The 13,083-nt window shown below is 46.4% G+C and overlaps 1 protein-coding gene across 1 annotated transcript in view; it reads right to left on the bottom strand.

Annotated features, from left to right (window-relative positions):
• PITPNA (phosphatidylinositol transfer protein alpha) overlaps positions 1–13,083 on the bottom strand; it is a 41,951-nt gene that overhangs the window by 18,871 nt on the left and 9,997 nt on the right. The window contains exons 4-7 of the mRNA XM_045889601.3: positions 9,084–9,175; positions 4,141–4,148; positions 2,789–2,863; positions 1,164–1,247 (exon numbers count right to left, since the gene is read on the bottom strand). Of these exons, the coding sequence (XP_045745557.1) occupies positions 1,164–1,247; positions 2,789–2,863; positions 4,141–4,148; positions 9,084–9,175 (259 nt within the window). The remainder of the gene's footprint in view (positions 1–1,163; positions 1,248–2,788; positions 2,864–4,140; positions 4,149–9,083; positions 9,176–13,083) is intronic.

The following is a 13,083-nucleotide window of genomic DNA, read 5'->3' as shown; positions in this document are numbered from 1 at the left end:
CTTACTATGATACCTACTTAACAAAAATAGTGAAAAAAACAAATCACACACAAGTTATAAAGTATTTCCCAAAGCTAAGAAGATTATCTATGTGTACTTAAAAAAAATAAACCTTTTGTGTCAACTATACTTAAACAAATAAAACACAAATAAATTAATTAAATCTTCCCCACCTCTGCTTCTCTCTCCTCACACAAAACAACCAGAGTTGACAAAATACACAAAGAGCCATACTCTCTGTTAGCATTTGTTTGAGAAATATTTCGGTATGTTCAGTTTGAGAAAAGCCATCAAGCTACACATTTAGGATATATTCACTTTGCTGTATGCTATACTTCAATAAAAAGTTTTTTGAAAAAGCCACTAACTTTTGAGGGTGGAAGTGAGGATATAGGCAAGGAAAACACAAGATGGTTTTCATATCTTTTTGGAAATGCACAAATCAAGATATTTTAAGCACAGAGAGAGTGACTCCAGGAAAGAGGTATCATACCCCTGGGACATGGAGAGCAAACACTTACTCCCCACCAATGGGCAGAGAGCCAAATTCCTCTGCCCTGATCCCAACGGGCCTCTGTCAAATAGGAAGAGTACTGAATGAGCAGGAATCTAACCTTTCCTCCCTAAAAGAATACTTCCAAGGAGCACAGCACTGAGTAGGACAGACCTGGTCCCTGTTCCCTCCAAGTTCATGGTTTAGCAGAGGCTATCCTTTTCCAGGTGTGTACTACCATGTGTTACTCTGAGAATCCACCACCAACTTCTTGAGGGCAGGGCATCTGTCTTTTCATATATTCTGCTGGAACTCACAGAACATAGTCTTCCAAACATAATAGGCAGGATGTTTTTTAATTATTGGGTTGGAAAAATGAATGAATTTGAGAACTAGTTTCAGGTTCTGTCATTTCGGCTGAGCAAATTATCCTCAGCACCTACATTGTCCGGTGATAATTTCCAGAAACCAAACAGGCCACTATCTTCCTGGTGGAATCTCCAAGTCAGGACAAGAGAATTCTTAATTGTAATTTAAAAAATAAAACAAACAATAGCCAGGAGAGAACTTTCCCTTTGATCCCAGTTCGGTATGGTTTCCTGGTTTCTCTGACACTTAGAAGTCATTTTTGTATTTCAAAGGCCTCGTTAAACAGTTCAACAGTCCCTACCTTGCTAAGTACTTGGCTTCGATCTGCAATGTCTATATATATGGCCTCCACGTGTTTCCACGCCTCAGGCTCCAGTTTATGCACCTGCAGGAACAAGAGGACCACGGTGTAGTTTTTGTCAGCTACAAAGTACCCTTTATCGAGAATGAAGACCCAGAAACAGTTATTCCCGTAGCCACAGATGTGAGATTCCTACCAGCAAAGAATTACACACAAAGTTACCCAAAGGAACGGGAGGACTTAATGGTTTTAAGTAGATACACATGTGAGAACTAATGCTCTGATTTCAGCAGGGCAAAACACTCAGGGCTGCTTACAGCACTTACGTTATTTCCGTATGTTCCCGTCCGTAAAGGCTGACTACAAACACTCATGGACATACCGCCTGTTTAGCCACAGACTGCTTCCTTTGATGCCCTTTTTTTTTTAAAGATCTTATTTATTTATTTATTTATTTATCTATCTATCTATCTATCTATTTATTTATTTATTTGAGATAGAAAGAGGGTGAGTGCACATGCATGCATGTGAGCAGGGAGGAGAGGCAGAGGGAGACGGAAAAAGAATCTCAAGCAGACTCCACGCTCAGCACGGAGCTCAACGCAGGGCTCAATCTCACGACTCTGAGATCATGACCTGAGCCAAAATCAAGAGTCGGACACTTAACCGACTGAGCCATCCGGGCGCCCCTACTTTGATGCTTTTAAAAATCTTTCTCTTGCTTACCTTCCAGCCCCTCCCAAGTAACGCCACCACTACCAGATTCCATGCACATACAAATACCTATGTACAGATTTTTCTTTTAAAACAAATGGTAGCACATACATACACTCTTCTGCATCATGTTTTTTCCCTGAACAGTCTATCTTGAAGACTGTTCTCTATCGGTTCTTTTTAATGGCTGCCTAATATACCACCGTATGGTGTGCCACAGTTTGACCGTGTTCTACTGATGGGCTCTTACACTGTTTCTCATCTTTGGCTACACAGAGAATGCTGCAATGAATCTCTTTGTGGATAGGTTATTTCATACATGTGAAAGCATAACTACATGATAAATTCCTAGGTGTGGAATTGCTAGAGTCAAAAGGACAGGTGCATTTTAAAATTGAGGAGTTATCATTGTGCTCTATAGAGGCTGTAATCTTCATGTTTTAAAAATACAGTTCCAGGGCACCTGGGTGGCTCAGTCGTTCGTCTGCCTTCGGCTCAGGTCATGATCTCAGGGTCTGGGGATCGAGCCCCACATCGGGCTCCCTGCTCAGTGGTTAGGCTGCTTCTCCCTCTCCCATTCCCCCTGCTTGTGTTCCTGCTCTCGCTCTCTCTCTCTCTGTCAAATAAATAAATAAAATCCTTAAAAAAAAAAATACAGTTCCTCTGTGCCAAGAGTTGCATTTTAGACCAATCTTAGCTCTACGAGAAAGCCCTATAAGGAGTCTTTGGAGATCATGTTTTGCAAATTATAGACAGAGCAATCCCATGCTGGAGAAAGGGTCTAGGCACAGGCTGTTAAAAGAGGACCACAGAGAAGGCCCCGGGACAGGGAAGGAGAAGCTCCTGGGCAGAGCCTCAAGACCCTACCCTGCAGCCTGGAAGTCCCTGGGCTCTTGGGAGGCATTACTTACATTCTCCTGGGTGCCAAGATCTGGTTTGTGCCAGGTTTCAATTTTAATCAGAAAGTCTTCTTTCATGTATTCATTCTGCAAGGGAAAAAACACCTTACAGTCACCAGCCTCGAAGTTGGAGAGTAATCATCTCCCATTACTGATCGCAGGTGGTTGAGAGACTCCAGCCTCTGCCTTACAATAACAGCTAACTTGACTAGGAGCTCACGATATGCTAGGGCCACATTCTCTTGTTCAATTCTCATCCCAGCCTGCGAGGGCTGTAGTAATATCATCCTCATTTTACAGACGAGGAAAGTGAAGTGCGAAGAGGGGAGGTCACTTGTCCAAGGCCACAGAGATGACAGAGCTGGGCCTCAAAACCCTATGTGTCTGACTTCAAAATCCATGTATTTAACCACTCGACCATCCTGCCTTACGCACAGAGCACTAATGATTAACACGAGAAGGAATGGTTCACCAGTGCCCCATCCACCAGCCAGCCTTTTACTGAGGCCTAAAGTTCTTTCAACTGAACCCCTGGTGCTTCCTCCCTTAGTGCTCTTTGAAATGTGATGCTCCTCGGAGGGAGGCGCCTATTAACCTCTGAACTCCTCAGCCGGAGTTAGGTTGGCAGAAGCTGCTTCCGTTTAGCAGCAGGGACAGGCACCTGGATGAGGGAGCTGAAGGATGGAAAGAAGGGGCGATGACACAGGGGGTGGATGTAGAAAAGACACCTTGCTGACTTCTCAATTTTGCCAATGGACAGTGCTCCCCGGGGTCTACAGCTGCACATGTGGGAAAGCCACAATCGGGTCAGCTGACCTGGTTTCAGAAACCCTGAGAAGGCATGATGTGGGAAGGGCAGGGGAGAGCCTCGGGTCATCCTGCACACGTGAGCCCCACAGTCCTGACTGCTGGACCTACAAAGCCACATGCCAATGCAGCTTAAGCAAGAGGCCACTGTGCCAGTTAACAGATTCCTCAGGGGCGCCTGGGTGGCTCAGTTGGTTAAGCGACTGCCTTCGGCTTGTCATGATCCTGGAGTCCCGGGATCGAGTCCCACATCGGGCTCCCTGCTCAGCGGGGAGTCTGCTTCTCCCTCTGACCCTCCCCCTCTCATGCTCTCTCTGTGCCTCATTCTTTCTCTCTCAAATAAATAAATAAAATCTTTTAAAAAAAACAAAAAAACAAAAAAACAACAGATTCCTCAGCAGGAGCGAAAGGGTGAAGCTTCAGGGACGCCAGTCCCCTGAGAGAGACGAATACCCAGGAACCTCCAGTGCGGTGACATTTTTATTTCTTCTTTTCTTATAGATCATTTAAGATCTCCCCCACATACATACCTGCCCTCCCACCCCAAGAATTCTTACCGTAATAACTGCTCCATGGCAAGGACATGGAAAGAAGAGAGAAAAAGATTAATGAGGCTGAATGAATATCTGCCCCTCACCCCCAGGGACCAGGGCAGAAAGGAGTTGTCCACTCCTGGGGGCTTAGTCCACAGTTGCCTTTCAAGGCCCGTGAGTGCATCTGGTCCCTCAAATGCACCAACCCTCAAGTTTCCCTCATACAGAAGTCCCAAGAGACCCAATCCAGAATTTCATTAAAGCGATGCCACTAGAAGTCCCCGAGATTCTCTCCAGCTGGGCAAGGAAAGGGGACCGGCTCTGGTGCGCCCAAGCACCAGGACCTGCCACTCTGCCGTCAGAGCATCACCTGCTGTCCCGCCGCCTCCTGGGGCCCAGAGAGGGCACTTTGGGCCAGGCACTGTCTGTCTGCCTTCTGCACGCTTCCTCCCACTGTAACCAAACCTCACGCCCTCTGCACTCCTGCTCATTGTAATGAGACCCCTCGGAAAGCACAGTTCAATTATTTATCAGAGAAAATGACCGCAGCTGTAATGTCACTGGGGAACAAACTGGCTCTCCTCCTGACCACAGCCTAGATCACTCTGTACCTCTGAACTTAGGACTTGTCTCAGTCTCTCATGGACGTCGCGTGGCCATACTGGAGTTTATGGGGCTAACAGTCAAACTCCGTAACTCCAAAACTGAAACTAAGGTTACCTCTGAGATTAAGATGAGGAAAGGGTGAGATATAAGGGATAAGGTCCGCCTTGTAGAGAAACAATCCAAGAGACTACTAGTCATTTCCCTGTAGCCGATGAAAGATGCTTGCAAGAAAGCACCAGGTTAGGATTATAACTACGTGGCCTACTGAAGTCATCGCCCCGTTACAGCTTGAAGAAAAGCAGTTAACAAAAAGGAAATGGTGGGGCGCCTGGGTGGCTCAGTCGGTTAAGTGACTGCCTTCAGCTCAGGTCATGATCCCAGGGTCGTGGGATCGAGCCCCGCATTGGGCTCCCTGCTCGGCGGGAAGCCTGCTTCTCCCTCTCCCACTCCCCCTGCTTCTGTTCCCTCTCTCGCTGTGTCTCTCTCTGTCAAATAAATAAATAAATAAAATCTAATTAAAAAAAAAAAAGAGGAAATGGTGGGCATGCTATTCATCGAGCGGGAGGCCGAGAAGGCCAAGTCGGCAGAAACTCTCTCATGCTGCACTGGCAGCCGCAGCCTTGGGCCGCCTACGTGGCCCATCTAGCAGCCCCATCTCTACTGGAGACCGTGGTGGCAGCCGGGCCCGGGTTGATGACCTGAGCCACGAAGGTTCCCCAACCAACCACCTGATTCTGAATCCATGTTCTCCACGGCACTTGGCATGTCTGGCCTCTGTAGGGACAGAATATGCTAATCAATGGACACAAGAGTCTGATCATTTAAGCCAATGGGCATTTCCATCACATGCTGGCATTCCGACTCTACCTTGGTTTCCCATGGAGAAGAGTTCACAAGGGAAGAACACCTTAATCGGCAAACAGGAACGCCCAGTGTCATTAGTAATTCTGTATTTCAATATAACTTAATATATCGGCATTTGGGGTTTTCATACATTCGTCGTTCCTAGACCCTGAGAAAAGGATCCACTCACTTCTGACAAACTAGATTTCTTAACCTATGAGGGTGCTGACCTTCCCTGGCCTTTAATGCCAACCTGGGGGACCAAACAATCTCCTCCAATCTTCTCTAGTCCTCCCTGTCCCTCCAAACACCTCTGCATTCAGACCATTTCTTTTTCTTCAAACTGCAACCCTAGGTACACTGGAGGAGTCTCGGGAAATCCTCTGCAGTTGGGAAATAGTGCTCTCCAAATAAGACTAATAAGGTACTGTAAAACCATGGCTTAGTGAGACTGTATTCAGGCCAGGGCTAAGGTTTATTTCCCTCTTCCTACTTGCATTCACAGGCCATGCCTCATCTTACCCCCTCCTCCTGTTCCAACCCATCATCATCAGCAGGCAAGAAACAGAAAGAAATAAGGTAAGAGGACAGAAAAAGCTGATAGTGAGCAGAGTATCACAAATCTGTTTTTGTTCCACTCAGAGTAAGGGTATGTGGACTTTTACCCTATGCTCCTTTATCCATTCTCACACCAAACTTTAATCTACTTTGGCCAAGCTAAGGGGTTTGAACGACTGATCTTTCTGCCACCAATCCCCAGAGGTTACTGGAAAGTAGCCTTCTTATTTCTATCTCTGAGTCTCAAAGAGCAATGTCTAACTAAACAGATCTAAGATTCAACATATTCGTTCTGTATGATGGAGGGTTCTCACCATGAGGCCAGCACCCACTGAGGAAACCAACCTTCCCTCCCCTACTCCCTGCTTCTCCTCTTCACTGAATATTTAGAAATTATATTTTTCATCTTTTTTTTCTTTTGGCCAAGGATCAGGACGATATGTGAAGGAACACTTGGCATCTAGAAAAATGCCCACGTCAGCTGTACCACGCTCTCCCAAGAATGACCCAGAGGACAGAGGCACTGGGGCATCTCTCAATCGGCATAAGCTCTGTATGCAGAACACTGACCCAGACATGGAAGAGTCTGCGCTGTCTGTTTGCGTCCTTTATGCCAAGTTGGTTAAGGTTCTTATGACACATGCTCAATGGCAACTCTCCTAGACATAAAGAAAATTCACCTTTGGCCCTAGACCAGACACACCCAGCCACAGTGCACACTGTCTTTTAAGAATGTATGTGCCTGGGCGCCTGGGTGGCTCAGTCGTTAAGCGTCTGCCTTCGGCTCGGGTCATGATCCCAGGGTCCTGGGATCGAGTCCCACATTGGGCTCCCTGCTTGGCGGGAAGCCTGCTTCTCCCTCTCCCTCTCTCTCTGCTTGTGTTCCCTCTCTCGCTGTCTCTCTCTCTGTTAAAAAATAAACAAAAAATCTTAAAAAAAAAAAGAAAAGAATGTATGTGCCTGCCTCTTTTCCAAGAATTTAACAACTTCCTGCTCAATGTTAAGGGAGTAGTGATGTTTGCATTTTCAGCTACATCAATGAAACTCTAAGTGTTACACATCCCAGGTTCCACCCATGATTGTACATCTCCTGACACAAGGTTCTTGAACCTCTAGGGCCACTGAGGATTGGAGACGGCAATGACTGTGCTCTAGACTTTAGTCGTTTCCAAAGTCCACAGGATAAGGACTACATGAGTGGAGCATCCTCACCAGATACAATCTGGGGAGTCCAACAAATAAGGCAAGTGTAACAGTACACGTAAGTAGAGGCTGGCAGGAGGGCCCCAGAGCCAGATTGTCTACACTGACAAATGTGAGTTGTCTAGGGGAAAGGCCACTCAACTCACAGCCAAGCTCCAGGGGACCTCTAAGGATATGGATCAGTACTAGCCCTCAAGACCTAGGAATCCTAAAAAGCTAAGAGTCTGAACTACTCAAAGGGAACCCCAGAATGTCTAGAACAGAAAGTTCTCTGCCTTCAAGTCTTTCCAGAAATTCTAGATAGGAGACTAGCCAAGAAGAAGACAATAATCCCACCCCTACCCCCACCTTAAATTCTAGAACATGCTGGTTTTGCGTAAGCCATCATTTCAGGGCCCTTAGCAGTGACCCCCCCTCCTCCTTGCCTCCTACCCCACAAATCTGACATGTACATTCTGTGTTATATATTTAGGGGATAGCTGTTTCTAAATCCTTTGTCATAAAGAAATTGGGCTTATTTCAACTTTTCCCCAACAAAATCAGGGTTTCATTGCTACGTTTTCTGGTGTCAGGCCTGGCCCCCCCCCAGGGCAAGAAGGTCACCCTACAGGTCCTTTCCTATCACTGCCTCACTCAAGAGTTCCTTGGCCTCAAAGCTGCTTTCTAAGCCAAACCCAAATATATTACATTAAACTGGAAATTTCAGTATCTAACAATAAACAAGTGGTTTAAAAAGCTCATGGCGCTCTCATAGGATGGAATACTACGCAGACATTACAAATTTAAGAAATAGTAGACTACACAGTGACAGGGAAAAGACTCTAAGTAAAAAATGAGCAATTTAAGAATTAGTATGATTTGGGGGCGCCTGGGTGGCTCAGTCGTTAAGCGTCTGCCTTCGGCTCAGGTCATGATCCCAGGGTCCTGGGATCGAGTCCCACATCGGGCTCCCTGCTCAGCGGGAAGCCTGCTTCTCCCTCTCCCACTCCCCCTGCTTGTGTTCCTGTTCTCGCTATCTCTCTCTGTCATATAAATAAATAAAATCTTAAAAAAAAAAAAAAAAGAATTAGTATGATTTGATCTAAAATTAGTCTTTTTTTTTTTAATATTTTTATTTATTTATTTGAGAGCGAGAATGAGAGAGAGAGAGCATGAGAGGGGGGATGGTCAGAGGGAGAAGCAGACTCCCTGCCGAGCAGGGAGCCCAATGTGGGACTCGATCCCAGGACTCCAGGATCATGACCTGAGCCGAAGGCAGTTGCTTAACCAACTGAGCCACCCAGGCATCCCGATCTAAAATTAGGCTTAAAATGTGTCTGGAGATAAACACGTAAGCATTAAAAAAAGGATTAGCTAAAAAGATACCAAAATGTCAACACTGACTATCTAGAAATGGAAGAATCCGGGGTGATAATTTTCTTCTGTTTGTATGTATTTTCCACAATTTAAACAGAGAACACTACTTTTATAATCGGTAAAGACAATCATAATTATTATACCCTCCCAACCAAGAGGGACTGGTTCTGTGCCATCACTTGGCGGTTCCCACCCAGATGGCCATCAAACTGAACCAGACAACACTGACACTCACCACCAGCCTGAGGGGGGTCCCCAAGCTCATCCTTTCATTGACTTCATCTGGAAAATGAAGGTGGGACACAAAACCCTAATTCACGGCCACCCTTGGAGCCTATTTGACCACACCCTGCGTCTAGCTTGGGGCCCAAACTCCAGCTTCTGGCCAGGTCTGCACTTACCAGTTCTGCAGTAAGGGTAGGCATTCCACGCTTTTTCATGTATATTTAGGGCTCCCTCTGGGGCTAGCATTCGAACAAACGTGGGCACTTTGCTGTGGTAAGAAAAGGCGGTTATGAAGAGAAATGGAGAACAGAAAAGACAATGGGCTTTTACATCACATTCTTCAGGCCATAGCTCCAGTTTCTTCAGTGGGGTTGGCAAGCAAGTTTCCGTGAGATAAGCAGGTTACTCTTCTGTGTGAGAAGCTTCCTGTTGGAGCCTGACACCCAAACTCAGCTGCCTACTAACATCCCCCCACAACTCGCCCCAGCATCTCACCACCCATTAGGAACAGGACGGCAGGTGGGACCCTTGGCTACCGGCCATGGCTTATCAGTCCTTACATTATCATGACCCATTTTTCCCCAGCTCACCGGGCCCAGGGCGTTATACTACACACTGCCAAGGATGGGACACCTTCAAGAGTGGACCAGTCTAGGTTTATGGGCCACAGTGACTGGTTGATGGACTTGGAATATGGGATCCAAGATGATCTGATCTGCTGTCATCAGTTCTGGGAGGCCACAAGGGCCTCAGGGCTATCTGTCTCCCAGGACAAAATATTTCTTCTGTTCAATTCTTTTTGTCTCAGGTCACAGAACAGCATGTATAGTATGAGCCTTTTTTTTTAAGATACATATATTCCTCTTCCTTAGTTTTTAACTGGTAATCTATGCAGTCTTTAGTAGGCTCCAACAATCTCATCAGCTTTAGTGCCTGAGGCCTAAGACAAAAGAGCTAGGCCTGGCAGAGAGCTAACCCAGGCACTCAGAGCAACCCTCTGCGAGTCATTCACTCACTGCCACACTCATTCAAGTAAGTCTTCCTGGGTGCCAGGCAGCAGGATACCTAGAGAAATCACACAGACGTGGCTCCTGACTTCACGGAGCTTATATTCTTTTTTTTTTTTTTTTTTTTAAGATTTTATTTATTTATTTGAGAGAGAAAGAATGAGAGACAGAGAGCGTGAGAGGGAAGAGGATCATAGGGAGAAGAGGATTCCCTGCGCTGAGCAGGGAGCCTGATGTGGGACTCGATCCTGGGACCCCAGGATCATGACCTGAGCTGAAGGCAGTCGCTTAACCAACTGAGCCACCCAGGTGCCCCCGGAGCTTACATTCTAACAGGGAGTCTACCTAACCAGGCAGAGGACAGCACTGCAAGTGTGTGCCACAGTGGGTGAGCACTGGGCTCTGGGGGGCAGAGCACTAGGAGAACGCGGGGTGGGAGGCATGGTGTGTGGGGAGGCTCCTCAGGGAGAGTAAGAATTAAATGAACACACAGAGTAAAGCATGAGTAGGACTGAGCGAGATCAAAGGATGGGAGTGGGGTGGGAAAAGCTGGGAGAGAGGGAGAGAGAAGTTTGGAGTAGCTGGTGTAAGGTATGAGGCAGAGAATGTAAGAGAACGTGCAGAGACTAGGTCATAAAAGATCTTGTAAGTTAGGTTAAGAAAGAGTCTGGACTTTATCCCAAAGGCGAAGGAAAGCCATCCAGATCCATCTAAGCCAGCAACAGATCTGTCTTTGGACAGAACACTCCGGAAGTTGTGCAGAGGAAAGGAAAGCAGGGAGTGCAGTCAGGAGGCACCATAGTAATCCAGGCAAGAGATGACGGAAGGAAATGGAAGCGCTGGAGATACTAAGGAGTCAAAAGGACTTGATCTGATGTGAGGGATGAGGAAGAGGGTGGTGGGGAACCCATGTTTCTGATGGCAGCAACTAGATGGCTGACAGGAAGGCTTTGATCCTAATGAGGAGAGGTGGTCAAGGCGCTCAGCACCATTGTTTTCTTTTAAAAAAAAAATTTTTTTTTTTAATTCATTTGTGACACAGAAATACAGAGAGAGAGCAGAGAGCACGAGCAGGGGGAGAGGGAGAAGCAGGCTCCCCGCCCACTGAGCCAGGAGCCCAACATGGGGCTCAATCCCAGGACCCTGGGATCATGACCTGAGCTGAAGGCCGACGCTTAACCGACTGAGCCACCCAGGAGCCCCAGCACCACTGGTTTTGATTTGGTTTTTGTAGTTGAGGGTTTTGGGGTTAAGTAAAGAGTAGTGGTGGCAGCTCAAAGTTTACCCGCTCTCTTTTAAGGAAGAGGGTAGACAACTCCAACCCTCCACAGGTACAGACCTCCTCTCTGACACTGGTTGGACCAACTGACTTGTAAGGAAGCAACTGGCCCCTTCTGCCAATCTCACTATTGGTCGCAAAGTCCTCTTTAAATAAACACAAATGCACTGTGGGAAAGGCATGTCCTGAGCCTTATTCTAATCAACTGCTAATGGCTAAGTAAGGATTGGCTGGCAGTCAACTCAAGGTAGGGATGGATGAAGACGAAGAGGAGACACGGAGGGACAAGAGCACAATGGCAAGGAAATGGGATCATGATGAGATTTCCCCCACTTCACAGCGCTGCCCTCCTCCTGGCTCCCGCTCTCACAAAATCCATGACCTCTACAGCCTAGCACTTTTATAGCTCCAAGCAGCACACTACGCTAAAGCAGGGATTTTGCCAAATAAAAATGAAATTGGTTTCATTTCTAGTCAGTTCAGTGACTAGAAATTAAGATCCTGGTTTATGTTACACAGCAATGTGAATGTGCTTACTGCCACTGAACTTAAAAATGGCAAAAAGAAAAAAAAAGAAAAACGGGGGGCTGCCTGGGTGGTGCACTTGGCCAACTCTTGGTTTCAGTTCAGGTTGTGATCTTGGGGTCTTGGGATCAAGCCCCTCAGCAGGCCCTGAGCTCAACACAGAGTCTGCTTAGGATTCTCTCTCCCTCTGCTGGCCCCCCAACCCGCTCTCGTGCTCTCTCTCTCTCAAATAAATAAATCTTTTAAAAAATGGTAAAAATAGGGGCACCTGGGTGGCTCAGTCATAAAGCGTCTGTCTTCAGCTCAGGTCAGGATCCCAGGGTCCTGGGATCGAGCCCCGCGTCGGGCTCCCTGCTCCGCGGGAAGCCTGCTTCTCCCTCTCCCACTCCCCCTGCTTGTGTTCCCTCTCTCGCTGTGTCTCTCTCTGTCAAATAAATAAATAAAATCTTAAAAGAAATAAAAAATAAAATTAAATTTAAATTAAAAAATAAAAAATGGTAAAAATGGTGAATTTTGTGTTATGTATATTTTACCACAGTTAAAAAAGATTTATCATGTTTATTTTTTCCAGTACTGTATAGTTTCTAAAACTAGCTTGGTTCAACTTCCATTCAAGCTGTTGTATATATATTTTTTAAGATTTTATTTATTGTCAGAGAGAGAGAGCACAAATAGAGGGAGCGGCAGAGGGAGAGGGAGAAGCAGGCTCCCCGCTAAGCAGGGAGCCCGATATGGGACTCGATCCCAGGACCCAGGGATCATAACTGGAGCCAAGGGAAGACGCTTAACCAACTGAGCACCCAGGTTGGTGTATGTTTACTATGGCTTTCAGTGCCCTTTTTGTCAGCTTATAGTCTACTGAAATATTACTGTTTCAATTAGAGATTCAGCAAATTTGTGTGGTTTGCTATATAAATCAGACTCACTTTTAAATATTTATGCCTTTGATCCACAGAGAAGTACCAAAATCTCTCTGGTAACTGATTTTACAATATCAGAATTTAAAATACTACCTGTCCCACAATTTCACTTTTAGGAGCATTTACTACAAATTTACACACACAAATACAGCAAGAAGGCATCTTACGGGAATACTGCCCGTCAGCCTCTGGACATGACTCCAAGGACCTGCCAAGGGAGGGCTGGTGAAGCGAGCTCCAGCACATCGGCAGGCGTGCTCTGCAAGAACAGGGCAGGGCGCGCGGGCGGGGGGCAGCTCTGATGACGGGCAGCAGGTGAGCAACGCCAAGAACAGTGTGCAGACTTTGATCTCATGTGCGTCCGAGAACAAGAAAGTGGAGCGCCCATTTTTACCATTTACACACCCACACACCCCCCTATACTCAGACAACTAAGAAACCAAAC

The sequence above is a fragment of the Mirounga angustirostris genome, unplaced genomic scaffold (assembly GCF_029215605.1).
Source record: "Mirounga angustirostris isolate CCGP_5_RB_7025 unplaced genomic scaffold, mMirAng1.0.hap1 SCAF_17, whole genome shotgun sequence".
Classification (NCBI taxonomy): domain Eukaryota; kingdom Metazoa; phylum Chordata; class Mammalia; order Carnivora; family Phocidae; genus Mirounga; species Mirounga angustirostris.
The sequence above is the reverse complement of the archived record's forward strand: the minus strand, read 5'-3'. Positions and strand labels throughout refer to the sequence as shown.